The 15,474-nt window shown below is 43.2% G+C and overlaps 1 protein-coding gene across 1 annotated transcript in view; it reads right to left on the reverse strand.

Moving 5' to 3' along the window:
• PLA2G4E (phospholipase A2, group IVE) overlaps positions 1–13,770 on the reverse strand; it is a 79,332-nt gene extending 65,562 nt beyond the window's left edge. The window contains exon 1 of the mRNA XM_010848059.1: positions 13,588–13,770. Coding sequence (XP_010846361.1) covers positions 13,588–13,770 — 183 coding nt within the window. The remainder of the gene's footprint in view (positions 1–13,587) is intronic.
• Positions 13,771–15,474: the final 1,704 nt, after the last annotated feature.

Genomic DNA, 15,474 nt, shown 5'->3' on the forward strand with positions numbered 1-15,474 from the left:
TTGACTCATTGGAAAAGACTCTGATGCTGGGAGGGATTGGGGGCAGGAGGAGAAGGGAACGACAGAGGATGAGATGGCTGGATGGCATCACTGACTCGATGGACGTGAGTCTGAATGAACTCTGGGAGTTGGTGATGGACAGGGAGGCCTGGTGTGCTGCGATTTATGGGGTCACCAAGAGTCAGACACGACTGAGCGACTGATCTGATCTGATCTGATCTGATAGTTGAAAATTTCCCGAACATGCAAAAGGAAATAGCCAATCAAGTCAAAGAGGCACAAAGAGTCCCAAAAAGGATAAACCCAAGGAGAAAGATGCCAAGACATATACTTATCAAACTAACAAAGACTAAACACAAAGAAAGAATATTAAAAAGCAGCAAGGGAGAAGCAATAAGTAACATACAAGGAAAACCCCATATGTTTAACAGCTGATCTTTCAGCAGAAACTCTGCAGGCCAGAAGGGAACGGCAGGATATATTTAAAGTACTGAAAGGGAAAAATCTACAACAAAGATTACTGTACCCAGCAAGGATCTCATTCAAAATTGATGGAGAAATAAAAAGCTTTCAGACAAGCAAAAGTTAAGGGAATTCAATACCACCAAACCAGCTTTACAACAAATGTTAAACAGACTTATATAGTCAAGAAATACAACAGAAGAAAAAAGATCTACAAAATCAACCCCAATTAGAAAATGGAAATAGGAACATATATATCAATAATTACTTTAAATGTAAATGGATTAAATGCTCCAACTAAAAGACACAGACTGGCTGAATGGATACAAAAACAAGACCTATATATATGTTGTCCACAAGAAACCCACTTCAGACCTAAAGACACATATAGATTGAAAGAGGGAGGATGGAAAAATACTTTCCATGCAAATGGGAAGCCAAAGAAAGCTGGAGTAGTAATCCTCATATCAGACAAAATAGACCTTAAAATAAAGAAGATTACAAGAAATAAGGAAGGACACTACATAATGATCAAGGGATCAACCAAGAGGAAGACAAAACAATTGTAAATATCTATGCACCCAACATAGAAGCACCTCAATACATAAGACAAACACTAACAGACATAAAAGGAAACTGACAGTAACACAATAATAGCAGGAGACTTTAACACTCCACTCTCACCAATGAACAGATCATCAAAACAGAAAATTCATAAGGAAACACAAGCCTTAAATGATACATTAGATGAGATGGATCTCATTGATATCTTCAGGACATTCCATCCAAATGCAGAAGAATACACCTTCTTCTCAAGTGCACATGGAACCAGGATAGACCATATCTTCGGTCACAAATCAAACCTCAGTAAGTTTAAGAAAATTGAAACTGTATCAAGCATCTTCTCCAACCACAATGCTATGAGACTAGGTGTCAATTACAAGGAAAAAAACTGTAAGAAACTCAAACACATGGAGATTAAACAACACATTTCTAAATAACCAACAGGTTACTGAAGAAATCAAAAGGGAAATAAAAAAATTTCTAGAAACAAATGGCAATGAAAACACGACAACTCAAAACCTATAGAACGCAACAAAAGCAGTTCTAAGAGGGAAGTTTATAGCAATGCAATCCTACCTCAAAAAACAAGAAAAACATCGATTAGACAACCTAACTTTATACCTAAAGCAACTGGAAAAAAAAAAAAAGAAGAAAAAAAACCCCAAAATTAGTATAAGGAAAGAAATCATAAACATCCAACAGAAATAAATGAAAAAGAAATAAAAGAAACAATAGTAAAGATGAATAAATCTAAAAGCTGGTTCTTTGAGAGGATAAACAAAATTGACAAACCCTTAGCCCCTGACTCATCAATAAAAAAAAGAGAGAAGCATCAAATCAACAAAATTAGAAATGAAAAAGGAGAAGTTACAACAGATAATGCAGAAATACAAAGGATTATAAGAGACTATTATAAACAACTATATGGCAATAAAATAGATAACCTGAAAGAAATGGACAGATTCTTAGAAAAGTTCAATCTTCCAAGACTGAACCAGGATGAAACAGAAATTATGAACAACCCAATTACAAGCACTGAAGTTGAAGCTGTGATCAAATATTTCCCCCCAAAACAAAAGCTTACGACCAGATGGCTTCCCAGGAGAATTCTATCAAACATTTAGGGAAGAGCTAATGCTTATTCTCCTAAAACTCTTTCAAAAAATTGCAGAGGAAGGAACACTTCCAAACTCATTCTACGAGGCCACCATCACCCTGATACCAAAACCAGACAAAGACAACACACAAAAAATAAAACCACAGGCCAATACCACTGATGAACATAGATGCAAAAATCCTCAACAGAATTTTAGCGAACAGAATTCAGCAACACGTCAAAAAGCTCAGTTCAATTCAGTCACTCAGTCATGTCCGACTCTTTGCAACCCCACAAAGGAGGCAGGGAGGCATGCCAGGCCTCCCTGTCTATCACCAACTCCCAGAGTTCACCCAAACCCATGTCCATTGAGTCAGTGATGCCATCCAACCATCTCATCCTCTGCCGTCTTCTTCTCCTTCTGCTCTCAATCTTTCCTAGCATCAGGGTCTTTTCAAATGAGTCAACTCTTCGCATTAGATGGCCAAAGTATTGGAATTTCAGCTTCAACATCATTCCTTCCAATGAACACTCAGGATTGATCTCCTTTAGGATGGACTGGTTGGATCTCCTGGCAGTCCAAGGGACTCTCGAGAGTCTTCTCCAATACCATAGTTCAAAAGCATCAATTCTTTGGCACTCAGCTTTCTTTATAGTCCAACTCTCACATCCATACATGACTACTGGAAAAACCACAGCCTTGACTAAATGGACCTTTGTTGACAAAGTAATGTCTCTGCTTTTTCAGACCATGATCAAGTTGGGTTTATTCCAGGGATGTAAGGATTCTTTCATATATGGAAATCAATCAATGTGATACACCATATTAACAAACTGAAAGATAAAAACCATATGCTTATCTCAATAGATGCATAAAAAGCCTTTGAAAAAATTCAGCACCTATTTATGATTAAAACTCTTCAAAAAATTGGCATAGAAAGAACCTACCTCAGCATAGTAAAGGCCATATATGATAAGCCTACAGCAAACAATGGTGAAAAACTGAAAGCATTCCCCCTAAGAAGAGGAACAAGATGAGGGTGTCCACTTTCACCACTATTATTCAACATAGTTCTGGAAGTATTAGCAACAGCAGAGAAGAAAAAGAAATAAAAGGAATCCAGATTGGAAAAGAAGTAAAGCTCTCACTGTTTGAGATGACATAATACTGTACATAGAAAACCCTAAAGATAGAATCAGAAAATTACTAGAGCTAATCAGTGAATTTAGCAAAGTTGCAGGATACAAATCAATACACAGAAATCACTTGCATTTCTATATACTAACAATGAAAAATCAGAAAGAGAAATTAAGGAATCAATCCCATTCACCATTACAATAAAAAGAATTAAATATCTAGGAATAAACTTACCTAAGGAGACAAAAGAACTGTACACAGAAAATTATAAGACACTAATGGAAGAAATCAAAGATGACATAAAGCAGATGGAGAGATATTCCATGTTCCTGGGTAGGAAGAATCAATATTGTGAAAAATGACTATACTACCAAATGCAATTTACAGATTTAATGCAATCCCTATCCAATTACCAATGGCATTTTTCACAAAATTAGAACAAAAAATTTCACAATTCATATGGAAACACAAAAGACCCCAAATAGCCAAAGCAGTCTTGAGAAAGAAGAATGGAGATGGAGGAATCAACCTTCCTGACTTCAGATTATACTACAAAGCTACAGTCATCAAGACAGTATGGTACTGGCAGAAAAACAGAAATATAGACCAATGGAACAAGATAGAAAGCCCAGAAATAAACCCATGTACCTATGGGTACCTTATTTTTGACAAAGGAGGCAAGAATATAAATGGGACAAAGACAGCCTCTTCAATAAATGGTGCTGGGAAAACTGGTCAGCTACAAGTAAAAGAACGAAATTAGAACACTTCCTAACACCATACACAAAGATAAACTCAAAATGGATTGAAGACCTAAATGTAAGACCAGAAACTATAAAACTCTTAGAGGAAAACATAGGCAGAACACTTGATGACATAAATCAAAGCAAGATCCTCTATGACCCATCTCCTAGAGTAACGGAAATAAAAACAAAAGTAAACAAGTGGGACCCAATTAAACTTAAAAGCTTTTGCACAGCAAAGGAAACTATAAGCAAGGTGAAAAGACAACCCTAAGAATGGGAGAAAATATTGAAATTTTTTTCAATATTATGTGAATATTAAGTGAATAACAAATGAAATAGCAAATGAAACAACTGACAAAGGATTAATTTCCAAAATATACAACCAGCTCATACAACTCAATACCAGAAAAACAAACAACCTACTCAAAAAGTGGGGTAAAGACCTAAACAGACATTTCTCCAAAAAGACATACAGGTGGCTAACAAACACATGAAAAGATGCTCAACATCGGTCATTATTCGAGAAATGCAAATCAAAACTACAGTGAGATATCACCTCACACTGGTCAGAATGGCCCTTATCAAAAAGTCTACAAACAATAAGTGCTGGAGAGGGTGTGGAGAAAAGGGAACACTTGCACTGTTGGTGGGAATGTAAATTGATGCAGCCACTATGGAAGACGGTATGGAGATTCCTTAAAAGACTAGGAATAACACCTCCATATGACCCAGCAATCCCACTTCTAGTCATACACCCTAAGGAAACCGAAATTGAAGGAGACACATGTATCCCATTGTTCATTTCAGCACCATTTATAATAGCTAGAACATGGAAGCAACCTAGATGTCCACTGACAGATGAATGGATAAAAAAGTTGTGGTATATATACACAATGGACTATTACTCAGCCATAAAAAGGAACACATTTGAGTCAGTTCTAATGAGGTGATGAACCTAGAACCTGTTATACAGAGTGAAGTGAGTCAGAAAGAGAAAGATAAATACTGTATTGTAACACATATATACAGAATCTAGAAAAATGGTACTGAAGAATTTACTTACAGAGCAACAGTGGAGAAACAGACATAGAGAATAGACTTATGGACATGGGGAGAGGGGAGGAGAGGGTGAGATGTATGGAAAGAGTAACATGGAAACTTATCATATGTAAAATAGATAGCCAAGGGGAATTTGCCATATGGCTCAGGAAACTCAAATAGGGACTCTGTATCAACCTAGAGGGGTGGGATGGGGAGGGAGATGGGAGGGAGCTTCAAAAGGGAGGGGATTTATATATACCTATGGCTGATTCATGTTGAGGTTTGACAGAAAACAGCAAAATTCTGTAAAGCAATTATCCTTCAACAAAAAATAAATAAATTAAAAAAAAATTGGAAACAACCTACATGATATGATGGTATATTATAGCCATTTTTTTAAATCTTTTTTTTAATGGCAGAGGAAAATAATCACTAATTGCTGTTAGGTGGAAAGGACACAGTTTTAAATATGAGCTCAATTCTGCATGTACAAATATATGTCTACATAAGTAAAACTGATTTCTGTGTATATTTATGTCTAGAAAGAAGACTGAAAGGAAATATATTAAGGGTTTGAGAGCTTATCTCTGGATGATGATATTGGTTGGGAATGTTTATTTTCTTGAGTAAACTTTTCAAATTTTCTCATGTCTATACTGAACATATACTACATGTTTTTAGTTGGAACTATTAAAATAGCAGATTATTACATGTTTAGTAAATGGAGTATTATTGTTAAATGTTAAATAAATAGAATATTATATTATAAATAAATAAAGAGGGAAAGAAAACTAACATGTCTTTTGTGCCCCCATGTGCCAGGCCATCTTGCCAGATATTGATATTTACTACATTAATTCTGTAAAAAGTACATGGGCATATTCTCTCTTGCCCATGCTCTAGGGGAGCAGAAAGCCTTGAGCGAGGACAGGGTCAGGCAGTCCACGCAGGGGAGAAAATCTTTCTTAGGTGCTGGGAGGCCCTTTCTTCCTCCCACGAGCAGCTGGCCCAGTGCTCACCATTCGGATCCTCCTCTTTGCCCATCTGAAACATCCACAAGAGGGGCCTGGAAGGGGGCAAAGTAATAGGTCATCTAATGTGTGACTGAAGTGATTGTGGAGGCCAGGACACCAGGGCCTTGAAACTGCTGGCTTTGGGAACAAGAAGTGCTATCAAGCATAGTGAAAGATTAGACCCGTGTTGTGTCACACCTGTTGGTAGAAATGGGGCCTTTGTGGGTGGGTAGTCTTGACTTCAGTTAAGAAAGAACTTGGCCATTTGATGGGTAATAAGCTTCTATTGGGGTTTCTCAGGTATGTTAGCAGTAAAGAGCCCAATTGTCAGTGGGGGAGACATAAGAGACAAGGGTTCAATCTCTGGGATGGGAAGATCCCCTGGAGGAGGGCATGGAAAGCTACTCCAGTATTCTTGCCTGGAGAATCCCATGGACAGAGGAGCCTGGTGAGCTACAGTCCATAGAGTCCTAAACAGTTGGACATGACTGAAGTGACTTAGCATGCACACACACAAGCTTCTATTGCTGGAGTTATGCCCCAGTTCCTGCCTGGCAGATTCCTCTCCTGAGCAGGAGGCTGCTCTAGAATCCAGATGATCTGTTTCAGTTTCAAGATTCTGTTATTCTCCATCTGGTCATGCCCCTGATCCCGAGGACAGTTTGCTAGTACCGACAGCTGCTTGAAGCACCTGTGGGATAGGCTTTATGCAGGCCTCTGTTGCTTAATATGTAAGTGACACCAATGGTAGAAAATCCACTGGGCAGGGAGGAGAGGACAGGGCAGGGTTAACCTGGCCTGAGGGAGATTTTTGGGCCCCTGGAATGCATCCACTCTACCTTCTTATATTCAGCCTGGGACCTTGCAGGACAGCTTTGACAGATACATGGAATGTTTTGTTCCTCATGGCTCTCATCTGCATGCTGACACAACTCACAAAGGGTAGGCGATTAGGGAGCACCTGCTGTATACAGACGATCAAACAACTTCCCACCCCAAACCAAAGAAGCCATCAACACAGTGCTTACAAACAACAACAAAATGTCACAAGCCAGTTGAGACAACACCCATATAGAAAAATATAGAGAAAGAAATAAGAGCTTTGGAGTCAGAGAGGCCTGCCTTCCTAACTTGGCTGAGGCACTGACTAGCTAGGCAGCATTAAGCAATTACTGTATCTCTTACTTTATCACTGAGACTTATTTTCCTAATATGTAAAATTGGGTTAATGGTATCTATTTCACAAGATTAGTATAAAGATTAAAGAAAAAATATATAAGAGAATATATAATAGAGAATGTGGGCTTTGCTGATGGCTCAGATGGTAAAGAATCTGTGTGCACGAATGGATAAGAAAGCTGTGGTACATACACACAATGGAATATTACTCATATATTTAAAAGAATGCATTTGAATCAGTTCTAATGAGGTGTTTGAAACTGGAGCCTATCATACAGAGTGAAGTAAGTCAGAAAGAAAAACACCAATACAGTATATTAATGCATATATATGGAATTTAGAAAGATGGTAATGACGACCCTATACGTGAGAATGCAAAAGAGACACAGATATAAAGAACAGACTTTTGGACCCACTGGGAGAAGGCAAGGGTGGGATGATTTGAGAGAATAGCATTGAAACATGTATATTACCGTATGTGAAACAGATGACCAGTCCAAGTCCGACACATGAAACAGGGCACTCAAAGCCAGTGCACTGGGACAACCCAGAGGGATGGGATGGGGAGGGAGGTGGGAGCGGGTTTGGGATGGGGGACACAAGTACACCTGTGGCTGATTCATGTCTATGTATGGCAAAAACCACCACAATATTGTAAAATAATTAGGCTCCAATTAAAATAAATAAATACATTTTTAAAAAAGAATCTCTGCAATGCAGGAGACCTGAGTTCGATCCCTGGGTTGGGAAGATCCCCTGGAGATGGGCATAGCTACCCACTCCAGTATTCTTGTCTGGAGAATTCCATGGACAGAGGAGCCTGGAGCCTGGAAGGCTACAGTCCATAGGGTCACAAAGAGTCGGACATGACTGAAGTGATTGAGCAGCAACAGCATATAAATAAATACATATGTGTATATGTCACTGGCACATAGAATCTGGCATATAATAAACCTTAATAAATTGTAGCTATTTCTGTTTTTGTTATATTTGCTATAGGACAAATAAGTTGAGAAGGACTAAGTGGCCAGCAAAGAATCTAAAGGCCAGTATGGGCTGGAGAAGTGAGGGAAAGTTCCATTCACTGGTGACAACGACCTTTGAGCACCTACTAAGTGCCAGGCACAAGGTTGTGGTTCTGGGTGTCCGTCACTTTTGGAGGTAGGAATGAGCTTACCTCACACCATGTAGGCGACACAGCATAGGGTGAGTCCTGCCAGGAGGCAAGTGGGGCCCCAGTCCACAGGGTGTGTGGCAGGAGTCAAGAAAGAGCTGGGGGTGGAGTCCGATTTCACCAGGTCTCTGGAGCCAGGCAGAGGTATCAGCCTTGATGCCAGAGATAATGGGAAACTTAATGGGCCCTGGAGCCCACAGCCAGACACTCATCACTCAATGTTCCAGGTCTGTACCAGTGGCTGCAAAGACACTAACAAGCAGTCACAAGGTTTATGTTTCCTTATGTTTACTGACAACCTACTCTGAAAAAGTATGGGATGTTTAAAGACAAAGTCTCTTGGCTTCCTTGGTTTCTTCCAACCTCATTGGCTATTCTGTCTCAGTCTCCTTGACGGCTCTTCTGTCTCCACCAGGCAGCTAGGAAGTGAGGAGCAGAAGGCACAGTCTCCTGCCTCTTTCCTTTTGTCTCCTCCTCCCATTTTTGGGAGACTCATCCAGCTTCATGGCTTGAAAATCTGTCTATATTCTGCTTTATGTAGTCAACCCAATTACCTCCCCGACCTGTCGCCCTAATTTCAGACTTGTATTTGCAACTGTACACAATACATCTCTGCTTGGATAAACGTATATAAACCATCTCAAATATAAAATGTCCAATACAGGGGATTTTCCTGGTGGTCCAGTGGTTGAGAATCTGCCTTCTAATGCAGGAAATAGGATTTGATTCCTGGTCAGGGAATTAAAATTCCAATATGACATAGGGTAACTTAGCCCGTGAGTCCCAGCTAGAGAAAACTCGCATGCCACACAATGAAGAGACTTTGCACCACAACGAAGACCAAGTGCAGCAGAAAAATTAAAAAAAATAATAAAATTGCCAGCACAGAAACCCCCGGTCTCCTCCATCACAACACATTTGGGTTTGGGAAACCCTACCCTGGGGCTCCCGGTACTTCCCTGTTAAGGCAAAAACCTAGGAAGCATCTTTGAGTTCACATTCCAGATCTGATCTATCAGCAAGTCCTGGAAGTTCTACCTCCAGAAAAATCCAGAATCTGTCCACTTGTATTTAAGCCGTGGCTGTTTCCTCCTGGACTATAGCAAGAACCTCCTCACTTATCTCCCTGTTTCCTCTCAGGCAGTCCATTCCCCAGACCAGCCACAGTGATGGGTGTAAAACATAAACAAAGTCTATCCTCATATTAGAACCTTCTAGTGGCTCCCTCTGATGCTTCAGAACCACCCCAGCACTGCCACATTGCAGCACTGGGCCAGCCTAAGTCTCTGACTCTTTCCTCCCTCCACCTGCTCTTTGCTCTCCAGACACACTGGTCTTCTCTCTGTTTCCAGACACACTGGTCTTCTCTCTGTTTCCAGACACACTGGTCTGTCTCTCTGTTTCCAGACACACTGGTCTGTCTCTCTGCGGGTAAACGTTGGAAGAGACCAACCTTTATGTACCTGCGGGCCTTTGCACTTAGAATTTGCTCTCTGTGTAACATTTTCCCATGAGACTTCTCATTGTTCTTGGTTCAAATGTCACCATCTACCTCACATCCCCTCCTTGCTGACAGTCATCCTCTAGCATGTTTTGTTCCAAAATCTTTGACGTAGAAAGAGTCATGTATGTATCTATTGTCGGTCTCCCTCATTAGACTGTAAGTTTCGAGAGAACTGGATCCTGTCTGACCTGCTCTGTGCTCGGTCTCCCACTCCTAGAACAACACTGGGGGAACAGTGGGAACTTGGTAAATATTTGTTCAGTGAATGAATCCATGCTTCAGATGTGGTTCCTGGTCTTCTCAAGATGGAAGATGTGTAACAAGCCACAGGAAGGGTTGCCTAAGAATACAGGAAATGGTAACCCTGAAAACAAATCTGAAAACTAATTTTCACTAAAGTATTGCTGGATGACAATATGCTATCCAGTAATGCCGGCCTCTAAGGGGTTCTAGAAAGACAAAGACATCATCTACAGGGTGGCCCTGGAAGGAAACCATTCAAAAACCAAAATGGAGAGCAGATGAGGAACTATTTGAAGATTGATGGGTTCTTGTGGTTCCCTTAAAATTTTCCATCTTGAGGATTCCTCTGTCACCAAATGTACACACATTCTCCCCAATCATACACGTCCCCCCACCCACATTCCCCTCTGTAACATTATTCCTCCTTTTCAAAGCTGACTCTGGTTCTTCTTGTCTTGTTCCAATATTTCATACAGATCTTAGGGAAGAACCAACTGACAAGTTTCTGAGAAATCCCATGGAAATTTGCAAAAAATAAAGCACCTCTTACTTCTGACATTTCACCTTAAATCTTAACAAACTATAGTACAGACACACGATGGAATATTATTCTGCCACTAAGGTGACAATTATAAAGTTTAAGTACCAACCAAGAAAACATTTTTGGCTGTAATTTTAGGCTAAGACCAAAACAAACAAACAAACTGGGCTTAGATCTGGTATAAGTATTATAAGCACAACTATATCAACATTATCTAAGGAGAAAAAAACTGAAAGGGAATAGCTATTGTATTGAGTTAATGGGATTTACAGCAGGTTTTTCCTTTATGTTTCCAGACATTTTTTGAAATTACTTTTATATACATAAAATGAAAATATTAAGATTAAGCACAGTGGTTAAGTCCTCCACCAGGGACTTCCCTGGTGGTTCAGTGGTTGGAAGTTACCCGGCCAACATGGGGGAAACAGGTTTGATTCTTTGTTCAGGAAGATTCCACATGCTGCAAGGCAACTGAGCCTGCAAGCCACTACTAAGCCGGCAAGGTGCAACTGCTGAAGCCCCTGCACCGAGAGCCTGTGCTCCGCAACAAGAGAAGCCACCTCAACGTGAAAGCCAGGCACCATATGGAAGAGAAGCCCCCGCTCACAGCAACTAGAGAAAGCCTGCACTTAGCAGTGAAGACCCAGTGTGGCCAAAAGTAAAAATCTCCATGTGGTTGCCTCTGTCTCAGACCCGTGTCACTTCTGCTGTTTCCCCAAACAGCTGAAACAAGACAAGGGACACAGCCTCATTCCTGAATCATGTCTGGAGAGGGGACGATGGGTGGAAGGGGAGAGGTCATCGTAAAGTCACAACAACTACAACAGCGGTCAACGTGGTTCCAGCTCCGTGTGCTCCAGAGACTCCGCTATCTACTCCTGACAGGATCTTTCCCCAGAGGTGAAAAAACTGGGAGGTGAAGGAGCTGGTCTGAGGTTCCAGGGCTGGGAGCTGGCCGAGAAAGTTAGAGAAGCTGGTCTGATCTCACAGGCCCTGCTCTCAACCACTCTAACAAGGACGGTGCTCTTCCACATACTGAGCACTTGTGTTTCAAGGGCTCTTGCAGCCTTTGGGGGGGTCACCTCTGAGTCAGGAGGCTCCTGATGCCAGGGCAGGGGAGGGGTCAGGGGCCAGAGGCCAGTCCCCCGACCTCCCAGCAGGGCTGCCGCTAGTGCCTTTCCCCCTGCAGCACATTAGCAGCAGGCCTGGCCTAGTGGACCACAGGGACTTCTGGAAGGAGGCAGAGCAGGAAAGGAAGGGGAGGAAAGCCTGCCCCTCGGGGTGAAGGGCATAGCAGGAAGAGTGGGAAGGGGTGGGGCAGACAGGGGGAGGGGAACAGACACTCTTCACCTGTGACTCTGAGAAGTGTCACTGGCAGGACCCTGGCACTTCCTTGGGTCAGTCAGCCTGGTCAAGGGGATGATCTTGGGGGACTGGTCATCCATCCAACTGCCCTCAGGTATGTTGAGGGAGATGGACGCTGGGTTGACAGTTGCAGCTATGAAGTAGGACCTACTGGGGCTGGACAAGGTGACCCCACGGTGGAGGCCCAGATGGACTCACAGAGCCAGGGTCCAGACAGAGAGTGCGGTGGAAGCAGAGGGGTCCACAGGAGGTAAAGGGGCCATGGCCCAGTGCTTCTTGGGAGCAAGGCCCACATAGTGAAATAAAGCTGCCCCTCAGCCAAGCTGCCCCTGGTACTGCTGCTGAGACCAGAGCAGCCAGAGGGGCACAAGAGCACTGCCCCCTCCCTGTTGTTGGGAGCCTGCAGGAAGCCCGGAGGAGAAGCTGGGGAGGCAGATCTAGATCATGGATCATTATCCAAAGCCACTGTTCAGCTTTTGCAGCCCACTCAGTTTACCAGGTGGGACTGAGTCATGATTTTCTCTTCACTGGCCCACAGGTGGGATCTGTAAGGAAGGTCAAATCAGTCCCAGACCCCCAGAGGTGCTTGTGGTTACAGCTATGACCCTGCCCTGCCACCAGGCCAGATGGCACAGGGTTAGAATCTATTATGTGCCAGGAGGTCTGCAGACCCTTCACCTACAGGAGTCCAAACCCTCTTCTCAGTATTATATCAATAGAAACACCCTCCATGTCCACTCTCCCATCCACTAGCTGTGTGACTTTAACCCCTCTGTGAGGGGTTGGATACCATCACTGATTCAATGGACATGAACTTGGGTGAATTCCAGGAGATGGTGAGGGACAGGAAGGCCTGGCATGCTGCAGTCCATGGGGTCACAAAGAGTCGGACACAACTTAGCGACTGAACACCACCACCAACAACTCCTCTGAGCTTCAGTTTCTTCATCAGTTAATCCCTCCCAAGCACACAGACTGAACGCAGTAAAAGGACAGTACTGTCCGGGTAACACCTCTTAGGGGTTTCCCTGATAGCTCAGTTGGTAAAGAATACACCTGCAATGCAGGAGACCCCAGTTTGATTCCTGGGTCGGAAGATCCGCTGGAGAAGGGATAGGCTACCCACTCCAATATTCTTGGGCTTCCCTTGTGGCTCAGCTGGTAAAGAATCTGCCCGCAGTGCAGGAGACCTGTGTTCGATCCCTGGGTTGCGAAGATCCCCTGGAGAAGGGAAAGACTACCCACTCCAGTATTCTAGTCTGGTGAATCCCATGGACTGTATAGTCCACAGGGTCGCAAAGAGCCGGACACAGCTGAGCACTGTGTCACTTTTGAGGCACAGAAACAGGTAAGGACAGGTAGGTGATGGGGTGGGGCGGAAGGGACTCATCCCGGAAAGCAAAATGAATAAAAACACAACCTCTTAACTCTGCAGCAATGCAGGTGATCTTATTCAGAGTCAGGACAATGAGGGTAAAATTTAAGGGGTCAAGGACCCTCTCCCCAAGAATACAGACATACCTGAGAGCCATCAGGGGCCACGGGAAGTAGAGATGTGAGATGGGGAGTTTCCAGGACCTGTATCTGCTCTGACTCACAGACACTCCTTCCTGCCATGCTGCCTTCTTCATCCCACTGAAGGCTCTGAGGGACAAACACATCCGTTCCCAAGCCAGGATGGCCGTCCGACGTCTGGAGAGTCATTCCAGCCACGTCCACCTCTCTGGGGCTCTGAACAGGCTGAGTGGTGCTGGAGCTAGTCCTTAATGGCGAGGCAAACGGCGAACATCCTCAGGAAATTTCAAGGGAGTTTTGCAAAAAAAAGCAAAAGCAATGCCATTAGATTTCTCCTGAAGATATATGAGCCTGATGAATAATTAAGGAGGTGAAGGCAGTCAGGGCTTAGCTAAAAGAGTCCCACATTTCTGTGAACACTTCACACAGTCTGGTGGAATGTTCTTGTGGTGAGTAGAAAGTCTACAGGAAGCTACAATTACTTTCACCTGGAGCAGCTCTCCTTAGGGGAGGCCTGCATTGCAGAGCTGGAATCCAGGCTTGGAGATAGTGCCTCACTGCTCGGGGATATTTTTAGAAGTGTGACACTCAATATGTCCGTGGGGAGGAGAGAAGGAACCGGGTTGGGTGGAGGTGCTGAGGGTCAGGTAGACTCCCTGGCTCTTGGCTGACACCCCCATCTCTCTCTTTTGAGCCCTGAAAATAAATCCCCAACCTGCTGTTCAGCACTGACGGAGGGGCCACAGGCCAGAAGGGAGATTAATCATTTACTCTGTGTCTCATTCGCAGTCCTTTCTTTGATGCGACAGATACTGTGTCTGGCAGCTTCAAGACAACGTGTCATAGCTCCACGGTAAAAACAAAAAGCAAACCCTCTTCATGTTTATTTATAAGCATTTTAAAATAGACATTCAAAATGTGCATCTTTCTGTTCCTCAGCTCTGAGTGATCCCGCATCCTCTCTAGTTGGGGACACCCCATAATCCCCCTGCCCCCCTTTCAAGACTCTTTTCTGAGGCTGTGGTTTTCTAGTGGGCACTGCCTCTGGCCTCAACAGAAACCAAGCAGCAGCCAGACTTCCAGTCTGACTGACCAGAGTCATGTATTTGGGACAGAGATGGAGGGGGAAATACATGTATAAAGTTGTAACCGAAACTGGGGTCCAGCTGCTTGCCACTCAAAAGCCAGTAAAGAGGCTGAATTGGTGGAAAGGAAAGCTTGCTTTATTTTGGATGCCAGCAACCCAGGGTAGGGGGAGGGTGGACACCTGTCCAGAAGCCGTCTCTCCCCCCATCCATGACAATCAGTGGGCAAGAGCTTTTATAGCCAGATGGAGGAGGCTTCATGTAGAAACAGCACAGTCAGCTCTGACAGTCATCTTGAAATTGGTCATCTGACCATCGTCATCTTGGTTGTTTTAAGTAGAGTTAATCTTCAGTTCCAGGATCGGTTTGTCCCCATTTCTTGAGCTCAGATCTCAGAACTATGGCAGCTTCTGTCATGGCTACAGTCCAGTCATCATGTAGTTAACTTCTTACACCTGGTGGTGGTTTCAGTCTAAGAGCTCATGGGACATGGCGCAGAATATTATCTATAGCCCTTGAGAGGGAACTAAATGTCCTTGACTATGTTTGACGCTCAGTCACTTCAGTTGTGTCCAGCTCTTTGTGACTCCATGTGCCATAGCCTGCCAGGCTCCTCTGTCTGTGGGATTTTCCCAGCAAGAACACTGGAATGGGTTGCCATGCCTTCCTCCAGCAGATGCTTGATGACTTTATTATTTGGTCTTCGTTGACTGTGTTGCTTTGTTTCTGCATTTTCTCACTTCTCTGGTTAAACTTCTTCTTTGGCTAAAGTTTTTTCACAAACAAAAGGCACGTGGGGGACGCGGTG

The sequence above is a fragment of the Bison bison genome, unplaced genomic scaffold, assembly GCF_000754665.1.
Source record: "Bison bison bison isolate TAMUID 2011002044 unplaced genomic scaffold, Bison_UMD1.0 scf7180017864259, whole genome shotgun sequence".
NCBI classification, from domain to species: Eukaryota; Metazoa; Chordata; class Mammalia; order Artiodactyla; family Bovidae; genus Bison; species Bison bison.